The 16,051-nt window shown below is 25.6% G+C and overlaps 1 protein-coding gene across 1 annotated transcript in view; it reads left to right on the top strand.

Annotated features, from left to right (window-relative positions):
* Positions 1–16,051, top strand: part of LOC111621740 (ATP-dependent RNA helicase abstrakt-like) — a 66,770-nt gene that overhangs the window by 7,656 nt on the left and 43,063 nt on the right. The window contains exons 2-4 of the mRNA XM_023363967.1: positions 7,585–7,665; positions 10,442–10,595; positions 14,382–14,456. Of these exons, the coding sequence (XP_023219735.1) occupies positions 7,585–7,665; positions 10,442–10,595; positions 14,382–14,456 (310 nt within the window). The remainder of the gene's footprint in view (positions 1–7,584; positions 7,666–10,441; positions 10,596–14,381; positions 14,457–16,051) is intronic.

The following is a 16,051-nucleotide window of genomic DNA, read 5'->3' as shown; positions in this document are numbered from 1 at the left end:
TACCCATTATTAAAGACTTCGATACAAAAATGAAAATTTGTGAATTGGCAAAGAAGTTTGATCTACCGGAATCGACGGTCAGAACAATTATAAAAGGCAAAGAAAAAAATTCTCAAAGCTGTGAAAAATGCTCAATCTTTAAATTCAAGCATCATTCGTAAACATCACAGTATTATCGCTGAGATGGAAACAATGTTAAAATTATGGCGTAATAATCAAGTAAATGTGAAAAATTGTAAAATAATACAGGCCTAATTTGTTATACATATGTATTATCTAAGATTTTATTAAACATTTTTTTCTAAATTATTTTTTTGTTTAGTCTCTGGCCCCAATTAAAAATTATTTGTATGTATTTATATGCGAAATTATATCCCGACTTACGTGAATTCAACTTACGCGCTTACCGCTCAGTCCCACGTATTGTGTAAGTTCGGAGTATTACTGTACCAATATGCAGTATCAAATGACAATTAGAAAATAAGAGAAAATACAAAAATATAATTGATGTTTTGTGTTTTGTTGCATCAGCTGTACTGATTATTAGTTTGCTACAGAAAGTAAATGATGTTTTTATAAATTTGAAAATAAAAAGTTATTTATGCACAATGATTATTTTACAACTTCATTTTAAATGTTTCTTCTACCTTCAAGAATTAAAAACTCAGAAATTGTTTGATATCCAAAAATTAAGTCTTAAGCACTATCATAATCCTTTTGAATTCAGTACCATTGATTCATTATATAGATATTTTCACATGTGAATTTCTCTAAAGATATTCAATCCCAAAAAGGCTTTCTAAGCATCTTATTTAATGATTGATATATTAATAACAAAATTTAAACTAGCATAAAATTTGAATTGAATTAATAATACACTCTTATATAAAAATGAATTATGACAAAGCATAAATTATAATTTTAATTAATTTTAATCGTGACTGATGTTTACACTCAACTTTTAATATTGTTTTATTTTTATCTTATTCAATGCTATGGTTTGGAATTATATAAAATAACTGTAAAGTTGTGAATTTAAAGTGACTACAGTTTTTAATATATTTTTAAAATTGTTTTTTGACTTTCAGCAGTTAATAGTCAATATTTGCCATATAAATTTTAAATAATTTATAGTAAGAATTATTTAATGAAAATCATTTTTATTTTATATTTATTATTTTATTAAAGATTTTGAAAATTTTTAAATTCCTAAACTGAAATTTATTAAATGATATTAGGTGCTTATATGTTCTAGTACTATTGTTAATATGGTAATTGAGCAAAAAAATTAATGCAAATTTTTAATTTCTAACTAGATATTCAAATAATTAATAATAGCTTATAAAGTATTTTAGCTGTTTATAAAAAATATGTTTATATTTTTGAATATATTTAATATAGCTGCATACACTTGGTCGTTTAAATCTAACCTTACAAGAAGAAGAAAGTAAATCAAACAGTGCCATAGAAGAAGAAATTGATGATGATCAATATGGTAGAAAGTCTAATATTAGCTTATTAGACCAACATAATGAATTAAAAAAGAAAGCTGAAGGTGAAACAGTTTATAAAATTATTATTTTATATAATTGTGATGTTATAAATTTATTGATTTAGGTTTGTTTAGCAAAATTACATCACTAGTATACACACCAGTTTATTAGTGATGTAATTTTGTTAATTATTGAATATTTGCACAGCATTACAACTGAACTAATTGATTGTTTACCAACTAAACAATCAAAATTTTAATTGGATAACCAAAAAGTTTGTATGGTTTTTTAAGACAAAAATAAAACAAGAATATTTTATTCTAAAAAGTAAGCACTTTCACAATTGATAATTTTTACTCAATGAGAAATAAGTTTATAAATTTTCCTCTTATAAAATTTGGAAACAAACTTATTCAACTTCTTTTCTAATCCCTCTTGATTTTGAAATTTTTGGTTACACAATTGTCAAGCAACAAGAAAAGATGAAAATCAGATGGTGAGAGATCTGGTGAATATGGAGGTTGGAGCAGAATTTTCCTAGAAAGGATAAAGAACTTTCCTGAAAATCACTCCTAAAGTTGAAATTTTGCATTATCTTGACAAAATAAAATACTTTTGTAATTAATCAATGCTGGCTGTTTTGAACTCTCTCAATCTCTGAATCTGACTCAATAGCATTTTTTCATTTGTTGTCATCAATGACTGTTGGCAATCTTTCACAGACTGCATCTTCAAGAGATTCAGCTCTAACACAAATTTTTTCATACCATTTTTGGGCTGTTTACTAACTATCCTTGCTCTGGATTCAGGAAGCTTGTGCAGTATTTGTCTTAAGTTTAAATTTATAAAGTAAGCACCCTGAAATAACTGTATTTGAAGCTGACATTTTGACATCTGTTTTCACATTTACTGTAAACAACTACATAATTAAAATTTTTTAACAAATTGCTGTGAAAGTCTAAATTTAGGATGGAAATTAACTTGTCATCTACAACAAATTCTACAAAATTAATGTTTAAACTAGTAAGTTTATAAAACCACAAACTTTTTTGGTTACCTGATAATATTATTTAAATATGATTTAATATTTTGAATTAAATTACAAATAACCTTGTTTATAGAATATATAGTGTAAAAAATAATAGTGAAAAATCACGTTGTGTCTTCATATTATTGATTTTAACATTACTTCTACTTAAAAATGCTAACAATTAATAAATTATATATTTCTAAATATAATAAAAACATCATTATATATAAGAACAACTCAAAATTTGTTAAAAACACTAATTGTTTTCTTAAAATCTGTATCTAATATAAATATTTATCACACTCAAATTATATTACAGGTAAAAGGATTCTTACAATATTTATAAATTTAACATTTAACAGAACTATTGCATTTTGTATAAAACTTCTGTTTCCATATCTTATTTTCTTTTCTACCTAAAACATACAGTATTGTTAATGTTCTCTTTTTGATTTCTGTCTTCTATTTTTTTACTTACATTGTTTATAATGAACAATTTCATTTTTTTAAAATTCTGTAGGGTTAATTATTATTATAATTTCTCAAACTCATTAATTTAGTGCCTGTCAAAAACAATAACAATTTCAGGACTAAACCTTTTTTTCTTTTTATACATTTACAATTGTTTTATCATCTTTAAATAAAATTGAATGGCTAATGAATAGCTAATTCTATAAATATATATTGATTGATTATATATTTATATTGAAAATAGAACAGGCATGGTTTGAAAAATCAGAAGCATAAAAATATAAAATTCTGTCTTTGTCCATATCATTTGAAAATCATTTTTTAATTTACATTTTATATATTTATGAACTGTAATGAGCTAAATGAAACAAAATCTCATTTCCAATATGAATAAATCAAAGTACAAACTTATTTTAAATTAAGATTCTTAAAATCAAATATCACAGCTTTTCATTTATTTCAATATTACATAGATAGGAAAAAGATGGATTCATTTATCTCTGTCATCAAAGACAGTCAATATATCTAAAGAATTAATATTATTCAGATTTACATCTCTAGAAACAATAGATATATGTGTATGTTTTACTAATATAGTGATAAATATCATTTCCTCTTAATTCATTTTAACCTGTGATTTAACCTTATAATCATAGCAAATTTGATATATTGTTATTGAAATTGGAAAATAATAAATAAAATATATAAATTATTATNAGGTTTATTATACACCCAGCCTATTTAATTTTTTTATAAAAAAATAACAGTTTTTTAAGTAACCATGCGCATTTATATTGATGTTTTAACAAGCAACTTTCTATATAATAATTTGTTACATTTTATCTTTTGAGACATTAAACTTTAGTTTTTTAAAATTAGGTTGTTTTATTTCTTATCTGATATAATGAACATCAGTTTTTACAAACTGTCAGAACAGGTTTGTTCAGGTTTGTTATAAGTGGACACTACTGTATTTAAAAAATGTAACAATAAATGATACAGTATTGCTGAAATGTGTAACTATTATATAAATTTTTCATAGTAGACAAAACATCATATTGAACTCTTCCATTTTTATTCATGTAATGAATTAATCATTCCTATATATGTAAAAAGTCATACATTTTTTAAGTATTAATTCAGATAGTTTTAAAATCTTATTAAAAACACTGTATAAATTCCTTCACTAATATCAAGTTGGTGTATGTAATCTCAAAAGAATAAGAGAATAACTGAAGTCTTAAACTAAGCTTGACTCAGGAATAACAACCATATGACAAGTGCTAAAGATATTGATCTGTCTCTCTGAGACAGATTGTCCCAAATTTTTATGGAAGATTTCATTCTCATCACTCAGTTACCCATGGTATTATAGCCAAACTCATGATGGATATGAAAAAAGATCCTCTTACTGCATGTAAGGTGGCAAACAGTAGAAACTTCATATAAAAATATTAGAAAAAAGTTTTAAAATTTTTTACATAATCAAACTAGAAAATTTTTAATAAATTATATTGATTTATTAATCTGCTAATTGTGTTATGATGAATTTTTGATGGATACTTAGAGTTTTATTAACTAGATGCATAACTAATATCTCAATACATTTAGCTGTTAGTTCACAAAATGAATAGCCTCAATGTGTTAAGTATGTTTTTAAACATATTTAAAAGATATTATCTCAGTGTTAAAGAGGTAGAGAATACAAACATTTTAGTTAATATGTATATTCAATAGTTTGATCTACATTTAGTCTGTAAATTTTGAAATTTCTCTAAAATAAACTCACTCCATTTTAAAAAATTGCCAGGACAAATTTACAAAAAAATGTATTTCTTGGTAGACTATACATACAGGATGAGTCAATTTCATTTGATCCTTTCACACGCTCTTGAGTAGCCTATGGACAAGTAGCCTACAATGAAAGGTTGACTCTGCTGGAGAATCATTATTACCTCAAGAGCATGTGAAAGGATCGAATAAAATTGACTCATCCTGTATGTATAGTCTACCAAGAAATATATTTTTTTATAAACTCACTCCAGTTTATATTATAAGATGACATTAACTGCATAGATTAATATAGTTCTCTGCAGCTTACAAGCATAATGACAGAGAAAAATTATCAATAAATATGTATTTAATTTGTTATTGTTTGTTCATTTTTTTTATATTTATAAATTTCTTTTAAAATGTTTTGATGATCTTGAAAAATAAGATCTAAGTAGAATAGTAATTCTCAGACTTTTTAAAAAAATGCCCATGTTTTTGTGAAAAGATCTTGCCAACCCTCTACACTTTCCATATAATTAAACTATAAATTTTTTAATGGATTTTATTTTAATTAATAATAAAACTAACATAGTCATAACCACAATGTAATAATTTTAATGAAATAAACATCGAAATTCAGATTTTCAGTACACTATAACACTAAAATGTTAAAGTGTACTGAAAATCATAGATAGAATATCAAGTATGTGTTGTAGTTTAAACAAAAATAAACGATACAGTAGAGCCTCGAAAACTCGGCACTCCGGATAACTCAGCCACACCTTGGCAGGGCAAAAAAAATCCTTAGTTAATTAATTTTCATTATAGACAGCTTTATGCCTCATAAAGTATTTTTCTGAGGTCTGTCTTATCAGGTAAATTACTGTACACAGTGTATTCATTAATTTTCATTTTCATGTAGTAAAGGCTCTATGCCTTCATAAAGGATGTATTTTTCCTTTGTTTAAGGGTATTTGGGCAGTTTATTCTCAGTTGTATTCTCAAGCAAACAATACATACAAGTACAGTACAATATTTTCTGAGGAAACACGCATACTTATCCTTTTTTAACCCCATCCCGATAATCCGGCATGTTCACAAACTTGACCACCCTTCGGTCCACATTAGGCCGAGTTTTCGAGGCTCTACTGTAATATTGATAATTTCTTTGTACCTTTTAGGAAGGATCTCGTGTTTCACTAAGGAGAAATGTCCCACAGTTTGAGAACCACTGAAGTAGAGGCATTGATTTTACTTTTTTTTTTCAATAGGAAATATGATTACAGTTACATAATTATAAATTGTTAGCAAAAAGACTAAATTCAAAAAGTCACAGAAGTTAATATATATCTGATAACATTGATGAGAAATACATTAATATAAATTTTGGTAAAAATAATCTTTTTTCATATATTATGTAAGGCCTGGACTCCACATTACTTGTAAACAAAAACTGAAAAATAGACAAATGTAGTTTCATGTGTTTTTCTGTTTAGCTAAGTTCCATACTACCCTAAAATTGCAACACACTGGAACTTTTCAAAGTCAGTTTTCCAAAATGAAGAGCACTTTGGTGGCTTTGAACCTCATATTGCTTTTAAGTAGCCTGTTAATTGTTTAAAAAACAAAAAGAGAAAAGAAAACATTGATTTTGGGTGAGAGAAATATACAAAAATCAATTGAAGTATGATTATAACTAGGATTTGCAGATTAGTTTAAAACAAAATGATAATTATGAGATACTATATCAAGTTGATTTAAGTTATTTGTTGAATAATAGCACTAGTATAATTTTCTGATGGATGATCTGATATCATTAACAAACACTTTTTTATTGGTTAAATCACAACTGAAAAGCTTGCCAGAAATGAAAAAAATTAAGATATTTTCAACTTTGCTTTCAGATGAGATTCTGTTGAACTGAAAGTGATAAAACCAGTTGTGTCACTTTCAGTTGTATTTTCAGAAAATGTGGCATCTTTGTTTACCTATTTTTCAGATGTCAAATTAGGAAAAAATGAATTTTATGATTTACATTTGATTAAACTAATAAAATTTGACATATCTGTTATAGTCTGTCATATAATAGAGTAAGACCACTTTGAAATCTGTGGGTTACATTTCCATAATCTTGCCATTTTAGTTAAAAATAATTTAGTTTAATAAATATCCATAAAAACTAAAATCTTAATTAGTTGAAAGATTAATATAATTGACAATCAAACAGCAAAATTAAGTAAAATTTGTAATCAAAATTCAAAACAAAGAAAATATTTGCTTTATTTGAGAAAGTTAGTTATGTTGTCATTACAAAATACAGTACAATAATTATAAACATAAATAATAGCATTGCATTTTTTTAACACTGATAGTTTATAAATTTAATTACAGATTAATTCATGAACCTTGTCAAACAATGCACAATACTTGGGTGGGGCTCTGAAAGTTTTAAAAAGCTCAAGAGCTCCTTTTTGATAATGCACGGTATCCTTGTGAAAAATATATCAATCAGTCCCTTTGGCTAAGTAAATCAGCTGGTCCCTGTTACTGTGTATTTTTATAGCCAAGATTTCTGAAACAAGCTGTAATATTTAATATCTTTCAGTTCTGTAAAAACATATTTAAATAAAAAATTAAATCTGAATGAACTTTTTATATTTTAATTAGTTTTGTTATCTCAGTATGAAATACAGTAAACTGAATTGAAACAAAATTAATTGTCCTCTTAGTGCCCACAGGGCAGAAAGAGTTTAAAATAAGTTAATTTAATGCATTAAAAATCTCAATAAATAAATTTTATTTATTTACTTAATTTAGAGATATAGAAGAGAAGTTGAAAGTGAAAGTGATGATGATTATGTTCCCTATGTACCACTTAAAGAAAGAAGAAAACAGCAGGTTTGTTTAATCTATTTATTATTCAAATACATATGGACTATTTTTTTAATAAAAAAATAATAAAACAAAAATAAATATTAAGAATTCACTCATTAAAAATAATTCTTTGTAACTTAAAAAGATTTATTTATTTCTAAAAATTAATATAGTCTCCTAAAAATCTTGTTGGGATTTAACTATTACTTAAGATATTAAATGTTGAAATTATATAATTGATAGTGCCAAATATATTAATAATTAATATTAATAAAAATATTTTAAAAAAAACCAATGGAGTCAGATAAATTGTCTTTACCCAATTGTACTACTAACTAGTATACGGAAAAATAATTCTCCTTTCTTCTCTGACTTCTGAGGGCTTAAAAAATTCCAAGAATGGTGTTAATGATGTCTTCTAATGGATAACCTGTATTACATTCTGGTTGTAAGAAACCCTGCTCAAGAGGCCAAAAAGGGGAAATGCATTTGGGGTGAATTATAGTGTTAAATAAAAAATTTTTTTCTCTTAAAGTTAACCTGTTGGTCCTTTTGTTTTTTATACCAGTCTACAGACTTGGAATCTTTTAAGCCTCCAGAAGTCAGAGAAGAAAGGAGAATTATTTTTCCATATACTAGTTAATAGTACAATTGCGTAAAGGAAATTAATATTATCTTGATCCAAATTTTGGAATCAAACAATCTAACACTAACCATTGAGGACTGCAGAAAAATTCAAATTATAGTATTGTAGAATAAAATCAGTAATGCTTCAAACAATTCTCAATCTTACTGAAAAACTCTGAAAAATAATTACCTACTTTTCTCTTTAAAAGCATAAAATATATATGACTGTTGTATTTGTGTAGTGTTTTCAGATGTCATCTATAGTAGTTTGTTTCTAAGTATCAATGATAAGAAATATTAAGAGTTAAAAGATCTTAAAATACAGTAATACCCCGACTTACGCGAACCCGGAGTTACGCGATTTTCAAATCTCGTCGATTCGTCTTTTGTTTGAGCGCCACGCAACCCTTGATTACTCACTCCCCCCACACTATTGTTCAGCTTACATGTTCGGATGTGTCGCGCGGAATCCACACATAGCTACAATTTATTTTGTGTTATTTATTTCTGTGTTTGTTATATCTACGGAGACTCGAGAGACTCTACTATGTCATCCAAACGAAGTAGAACTAATTCTTCTGCATCAAACAAGAAAAGAAAAACTTTATCTTTGGAATGTAAAGTTAACATTGGGTATGTTCGTAAAGTCGAACGAGTTAAACGAGAATGACGTCATCGTTATTCCTATTTCGTTAGACTTTTCGAACGATTCGTTACTAACGCGTTTAACTCGTTTGACTTTACGAACGTACCCATTATTAAAGACTTCGATACAAAAATGAAAATTTGTGAATTGGCAAAGAAGTTTGATCTACCGGAATCGACGGTCAGAACAATTATAAAAGGCAAAGAAAAAAATTCTCAAAGCTGTGAAAAATGCTCAATCTTTAAATTCAAGCATCATTCGTAAACATCACAGTATTATCGCTGAGATGGAAACAATGTTAAAATTATGGCGTAATAATCAAGTAAATGTGAAAAATTGTAAAATAATACAGGCCTAATTTGTTATACATATGTATTATCTAAGATTTTATTAAACATTTTTTTCTAAATTATTTTTTTGTTTAGTCTCTGGCCCCAATTAAAAATTATTTGTATGTATTTATATGCGAAATTATATCCCGACTTACGTGAATTCAACTTACGCGCTTACCGCTCAGTCCCACGTATTGTGTAAGTTCGGAGTATTACTGTACCAATATGCAGTATCAAATGACAATTAGAAAATAAGAGAAAATACAAAAATATAATTGATGTTTTGTGTTTTGTTGCATCAGCTGTACTGATTATTAGTTTGCTACAGAAAGTAAATGATGTTTTTATAAATTTGAAAATAAAAAGTTATTTATGCACAATGATTATTTTACAACTTCATTTTAAATGTTTCTTCTACCTTCAAGAATTAAAAACTCAGAAATTGTTTGATATCCAAAAATTAAGTCTTAAGCACTATCATAATCCTTTTGAATTCAGTACCATTGATTCATTATATAGATATTTTTACTTGTGAATTTCTCTAAAGATATTCAATCTCAAAAAGGCTTTCTAAGCATCTTATTTAATGATTGATATATTAATAACAAAATTCTTTAAACTAGCATAAAATTTGAATTGAATTAATAATACACTCTTATATAAAAATGAATTATGACAAAGCATAAATTATAATTTTAATTAATTTTAATTATGACTGATGTTTACACTCAACTTTTAATATTGTTTTATTTTTATCTTATAATATATTGTGAACTGTTATTCAATGCTATGGTTTGGAATTATATAAAATAACTGTAAAGTTGTGAATTTAAAGTGACTACAGTTTTTAATATATTTTTAAAATTTTTTTTTGACTTTCAGCAGTTAATAGTCAATATTTGCCATATAAATTTTAAATAATTTATAGTAAGAATTATTTAATGAAAATCATTTTTATTTTATATTTATTATTTTATTAAAGATTTTGAAAATTTTTAAATTCCTAAACTGAAATTTATTAAATGATATTAGGTGCTTATATGTTCTAGTACTATTGTTAATATGGTAATTGAGCAAAAAAATTAATGCAAATTTTTAATTTCTAACTAGATATTCAAATAATTAATAATAGCTTATAAAGTATTTTAGCTGTTTATAAAAAATATGTTTATATTTTTGAATATATTTAATATAGCTGCATACACTTGGTCGTTTAAATCTAACCTTACAAGAAGAAGAAAGTAAATCAAACAGTGCCATAGAAGAAGAAATTGATGATGATCAATATGGTAGAAAGTCTAATATTAGCTTATTAGACCAACATAATGAATTAAAAAAGAAAGCTGAAGGTGAAACAGTTTATAAAATTATTATTTTATATAATTGTGATGTTATAAATTTATTGATTTAGGTTTGTTTAGCAAAATTACATCACTAGTATACACACCAGTTTATTAGTGATGTAATTTTGTTAATTATTGAATATTTGCACAGCATTACAACTGAACTAATTGATTGTTTACCAACTAAACAATCAAAATTTTAATTGGATAACCAAAAAGTTTGTATGGTTTTTTAAGACAAAAATAAAACAAGAATATTTTATTCTAAAAAGTAAGCACTTTCACAATTGATAATTTTTACTCAATGAGAAATAAGTTTATAAATTTTCCTCTTATAAAATTTGGAAACAAACTTATTCAACTTCTTTTCTAATCCCTCTTGATTTTGAAATTTTTGGTTACACAATTGTCAAGCAACAAGAAAAGATGAAAATCAGATGGTGAGAGATCTGGTGAATATGGAGGTTGGAGCAGAATTTTCCTAGAAAGGATAAAGAACTTTCCTGAAAATCACTCCTAAAGTTGAAATTTTGCATTATCTTGACAAAATAAAATACTTTTGTAATTAATCAATGCTGGCTGTTTTGAACTCTCTCAATCTCTGAATCTGACTCAATAGCATTTTTTCATTTGTTGTCATCAATGACTGTTGGCAATCTTTCACAGACTGCATCTTCAAGAGATTCAGCTCTAACACAAATTTTTTCATACCATTTTTGGGCTGTTTACTAACTATCCTTGCTCTGGATTCAGGAAGCTTGTGCAGTATTTGTCTTAAGTTTAAATTTATAAAGTAAGCACCCTGAAATAACTGTATTTGAAGCNTATTTTCACATGTGAATTTCTCTAAAGATATTCAATCCCAAAAAGGCTTTCTAAGCATCTTATTTAATGATTGATATATTAATAACAAAATTTAAACTAGCATAAAATTTGAATTGAATTAATAATACACTCTTATATAAAAATGAATTATGACAAAGCATAAATTATAATTTTAATTAATTTTAATCGTGACTGATGTTTACACTCAACTTTTAATATTGTTTTATTTTTATCTTATTCAATGCTATGGTTTGGAATTATATAAAATAACTGTAAAGTTGTGAATTTAAAGTGACTACAGTTTTTAATATATTTTTAAAATTGTTTTTTGACTTTCAGCAGTTAATAGTCAATATTTGCCATATAAATTTTAAATAATTTATAGTAAGAATTATTTAATGAAAATCATTTTTATTTTATATTTATTATTTTATTAAAGATTTTGAAAATTTTTAAATTCCTAAACTGAAATTTATTAAATGATATTAGGTGCTTATATGTTCTAGTACTATTGTTAATATGGTAATTGAGCAAAAAAATTAATGCAAATTTTTAATTTCTAACTAGATATTCAAATAATTAATAATAGCTTATAAAGTATTTTAGCTGTTTATAAAAAATATGTTTATATTTTTGAATATATTTAATATAGCTGCATACACTTGGTCGTTTAAATCTAACCTTACAAGAAGAAGAAAGTAAATCAAACAGTGCCATAGAAGAAGAAATTGATGATGATCAATATGGTAGAAAGTCTAATATTAGCTTATTAGACCAACATAATGAATTAAAAAAGAAAGCTGAAGGTGAAACAGTTTATAAAATTATTATTTTATATAATTGTGATGTTATAAATTTATTGATTTAGGTTTGTTTAGCAAAATTACATCACTAGTATACACACCAGTTTATTAGTGATGTAATTTTGTTAATTATTGAATATTTGCACAGCATTACAACTGAACTAATTGATTGTTTACCAACTAAACAATCAAAATTTTAATTGGATAACCAAAAAGTTTGTATGGTTTTTTAAGACAAAAATAAAACAAGAATATTTTATTCTAAAAAGTAAGCACTTTCACAATTGATAATTTTTACTCAATGAGAAATAAGTTTATAAATTTTCCTCTTATAAAATTTGGAAACAAACTTATTCAACTTCTTTTCTAATCCCTCTTGATTTTGAAATTTTTGGTTACACAATTGTCAAGCAACAAGAAAAGATGAAAATCAGATGGTGAGAGATCTGGTGAATATGGAGGTTGGAGCAGAATTTTCCTAGAAAGGATAAAGAACTTTCCTGAAAATCACTCCTAAAGTTGAAATTTTGCATTATCTTGACAAAATAAAATACTTTTGTAATTAATCAATGCTGGCTGTTTTGAACTCTCTCAATCTCTGAATCTGACTCAATAGCATTTTTTCATTTGTTGTCATCAATGACTGTTGGCAATCTTTCACAGACTGCATCTTCAAGAGATTCAGCTCTAACACAAATTTTTTCATACCATTTTTGGGCTGTTTACTAACTATCCTTGCTCTGGATTCAGGAAGCTTGTGCAGTATTTGTCTTAAGTTTAAATTTATAAAGTAAGCACCCTGAAATAACTGTATTTGAAGCTGACATTTTGACATCTGTTTTCACATTTACTGTAAACAACTACATAATTAAAATTTTTTAACAAATTGCTGTGAAAGTCTAAATTTAGGATGGAAATTAACTTGTCATCTACAACAAATTCTACAAAATTAATGTTTAAACTAGTAAGTTTATAAAACCACAAACTTTTTTGGTTACCTGATAATATTATTTAAATATGATTTAATATTTTGAATTAAATTACAAATAACCTTGTTTATAGAATATATAGTGTAAAAAATAATAGTGAAAAATCACGTTGTGTCTTCATATTATTGATTTTAACATTACTTCTACTTAAAAATGCTAACAATTAATAAATTATATATTTCTAAATATAATAAAAACATCATTATATATAAGAACAACTCAAAATTTGTTAAAAACACTAATTGTTTTCTTAAAATCTGTATCTAATATAAATATTTATCACACTCAAATTATATTACAGGTAAAAGGATTCTTACAATATTTATAAATTTAACATTTAACAGAACTATTGCATTTTGTATAAAACTTCTGTTTCCATATCTTATTTTCTTTTCTACCTAAAACATACAGTATTGTTAATGTTCTCTTTTTGATTTCTGTCTTCTATTTTTTTACTTACATTGTTTATAATGAACAATTTCATTTTTTTAAAATTCTGTAGGGTTAATTATTATTATAATTTCTCAAACTCATTAATTTAGTGCCTGTCAAAAACAATAACAATTTCAGGACTAAACCTTTTTTTCTTTTTATACATTTACAATTGTTTTATCATCTTTAAATAAAATTGAATGGCTAATGAATAGCTAATTCTATAAATATATATTGATTGATTATATATTTATATTGAAAATAGAACAGGCATGGTTTGAAAAATCAGAAGCATAAAAATATAAAATTCTGTCTTTGTCCATATCATTTGAAAATCATTTTTTAATTTACATTTTATATATTTATGAACTGTAATGAGCTAAATGAAACAAAATCTCATTTCCAATATGAATAAATCAAAGTACAAACTTATTTTAAATTAAGATTCTTAAAATCAAATATCACAGCTTTTCATTTATTTCAATATTACATAGATAGGAAAAAGATGGATTCATTTATCTCTGTCATCAAAGACAGTCAATATATCTAAAGAATTAATATTATTCAGATTTACATCTCTAGAAACAATAGATATATGTGTATGTTTTACTAATATAGTGATAAATATCATTTCCTCTTAATTCATTTTAACCTGTGATTTAACCTTATAATCATAGCAAATTTGATATATTGTTATTGAAATTGGAAAATAATAAATAAAATATATAAATTATTATTTACAGCTAGAAAGGAAAGTGCTTTGGAAAAGCAATTAAAGGAAGAAGAAAAAATTTTAGAAAGTGTTGCTGAGAAAAGAGGTGAGATTAGTCTTAAGTTTATTTGACATTAAACATTGGTGAACTAGTTATAATTTATAATTTGTAACAGATTATGCAACATAATTTTTAAATAGATGAAAAATTACTAAAATTGAACATTGATACAAATTAAAGTTATTATATTTAAAGCAAAAACAAGCATTTGTGTAACATAAATGTATGTTTTTGTAATTTTTCTATATACATACATTTCTTCTACTTTAATGAAAGTAATATTTTTTGTAGGAAAGAATAGAATTATGCACTTGGATCATTAAAAATATATATTCATTTTGGAATAATTAACTTTAAAATAAATAAATAACATAAAATTGTCATAAAACATTCAAATAATTATGTTTTATTTATTTCATTCTAAAATCAGAAAATTTGTTGTTAATGTAAGTGATTACATCTGTGAAATGAAGTTTATTGTTAGTCTGTTAAAAATACAGATACAGATATTTATTGATCAATATGCCATATGGCATATCCCGGTGCCACTAAGTATTACCGGGTATATACAGGAAATTACATAGTTTACACTGNCGTGTTTACAATTGCAGCAAATAGCTGGTTTGTTCTTGTTAGTGCAGTCCTTAAAGCTATGTTGGCCAGCACAGTGACTGCAAGTTGGTACCTCTTGACTGCATGAAGTGGAAGTGTGCCCAAATCAGCAGCAGCGAAAACATTGGAGTACTGGGCAAAAGTCAGTAATTCTACACTTGGACCATTGGACTGAAATTTTTTCGTATTTTAATAGCTGTAATCTCAATTTTGGTGATACTTCTATCACCCAGTTATTGTAATATTTGCCCTTCTTACCCATGCGAAATTTAATCCTAAATTTAATCCATGTTAAAAATACAGTCGACTCCCCTATAACACTGTTGATAATTCCATTTTATATGAATTCCATGTTGTACGAGGCACTTAGATTTTACAAATACGTGAGCCGTTCACAGCCCGGCACATGTATTTCAACAGCCCGGTACAACATGGAATTCATATAAAATGGAATTATCAACAATGTTATAGGGGGGTCGACTGTACTATTTCTCACAGGCTGGCTGTATATATTTTCAATCAATTTTTCAATAAAAATTATTTTATAGTTTTTCTAAATGATTTTTTCACTTTTTTTTATAACTTGTGACTGTCTAGGAGCAATATGGATCTTATTAATGATATTTATGTTGGTGCATCAATGTAGATGGAACTAATAAACAAGTGTATATATATTATCAATATTTCTCTTTCAGTAATATGATAAATACTGCTTTTTTTTCTATTAAACTCTATTACTAAAAATTCACTGTTCTTTCTGAACAGTGAATTTTTGTTTGTTTGAAATCTAATATTATTATTATTATGTTGGGTTTAGTAGGTAATACTCGGTTTAAACCGGTGGCTGTGTACTATGCCGGACCAGAGTCAAGGCATAGCAACCAAAACAAAACTAAAATTAAATGTGTGTGTCAGTGTCTGTATTAAGGAATTTCCTAACAATATGGCATGTATTCAATATAGTGGCCTTCTGTAGTGTGATGTATGTATTTCTACTCAATTGTAATGTTCCCAGGCTTTTGTGTAGC

The sequence above is a fragment of the Centruroides sculpturatus genome, unplaced genomic scaffold, assembly GCF_000671375.1.
Source record: "Centruroides sculpturatus isolate CEXI.00-Female unplaced genomic scaffold, Cexi_2.0 scaffold21, whole genome shotgun sequence".
NCBI classification, from domain to species: Eukaryota; Metazoa; Arthropoda; class Arachnida; order Scorpiones; family Buthidae; genus Centruroides; species Centruroides sculpturatus.
The sequence above is the reverse complement of the archived record's forward strand: the minus strand, read 5'-3'. Positions and strand labels throughout refer to the sequence as shown.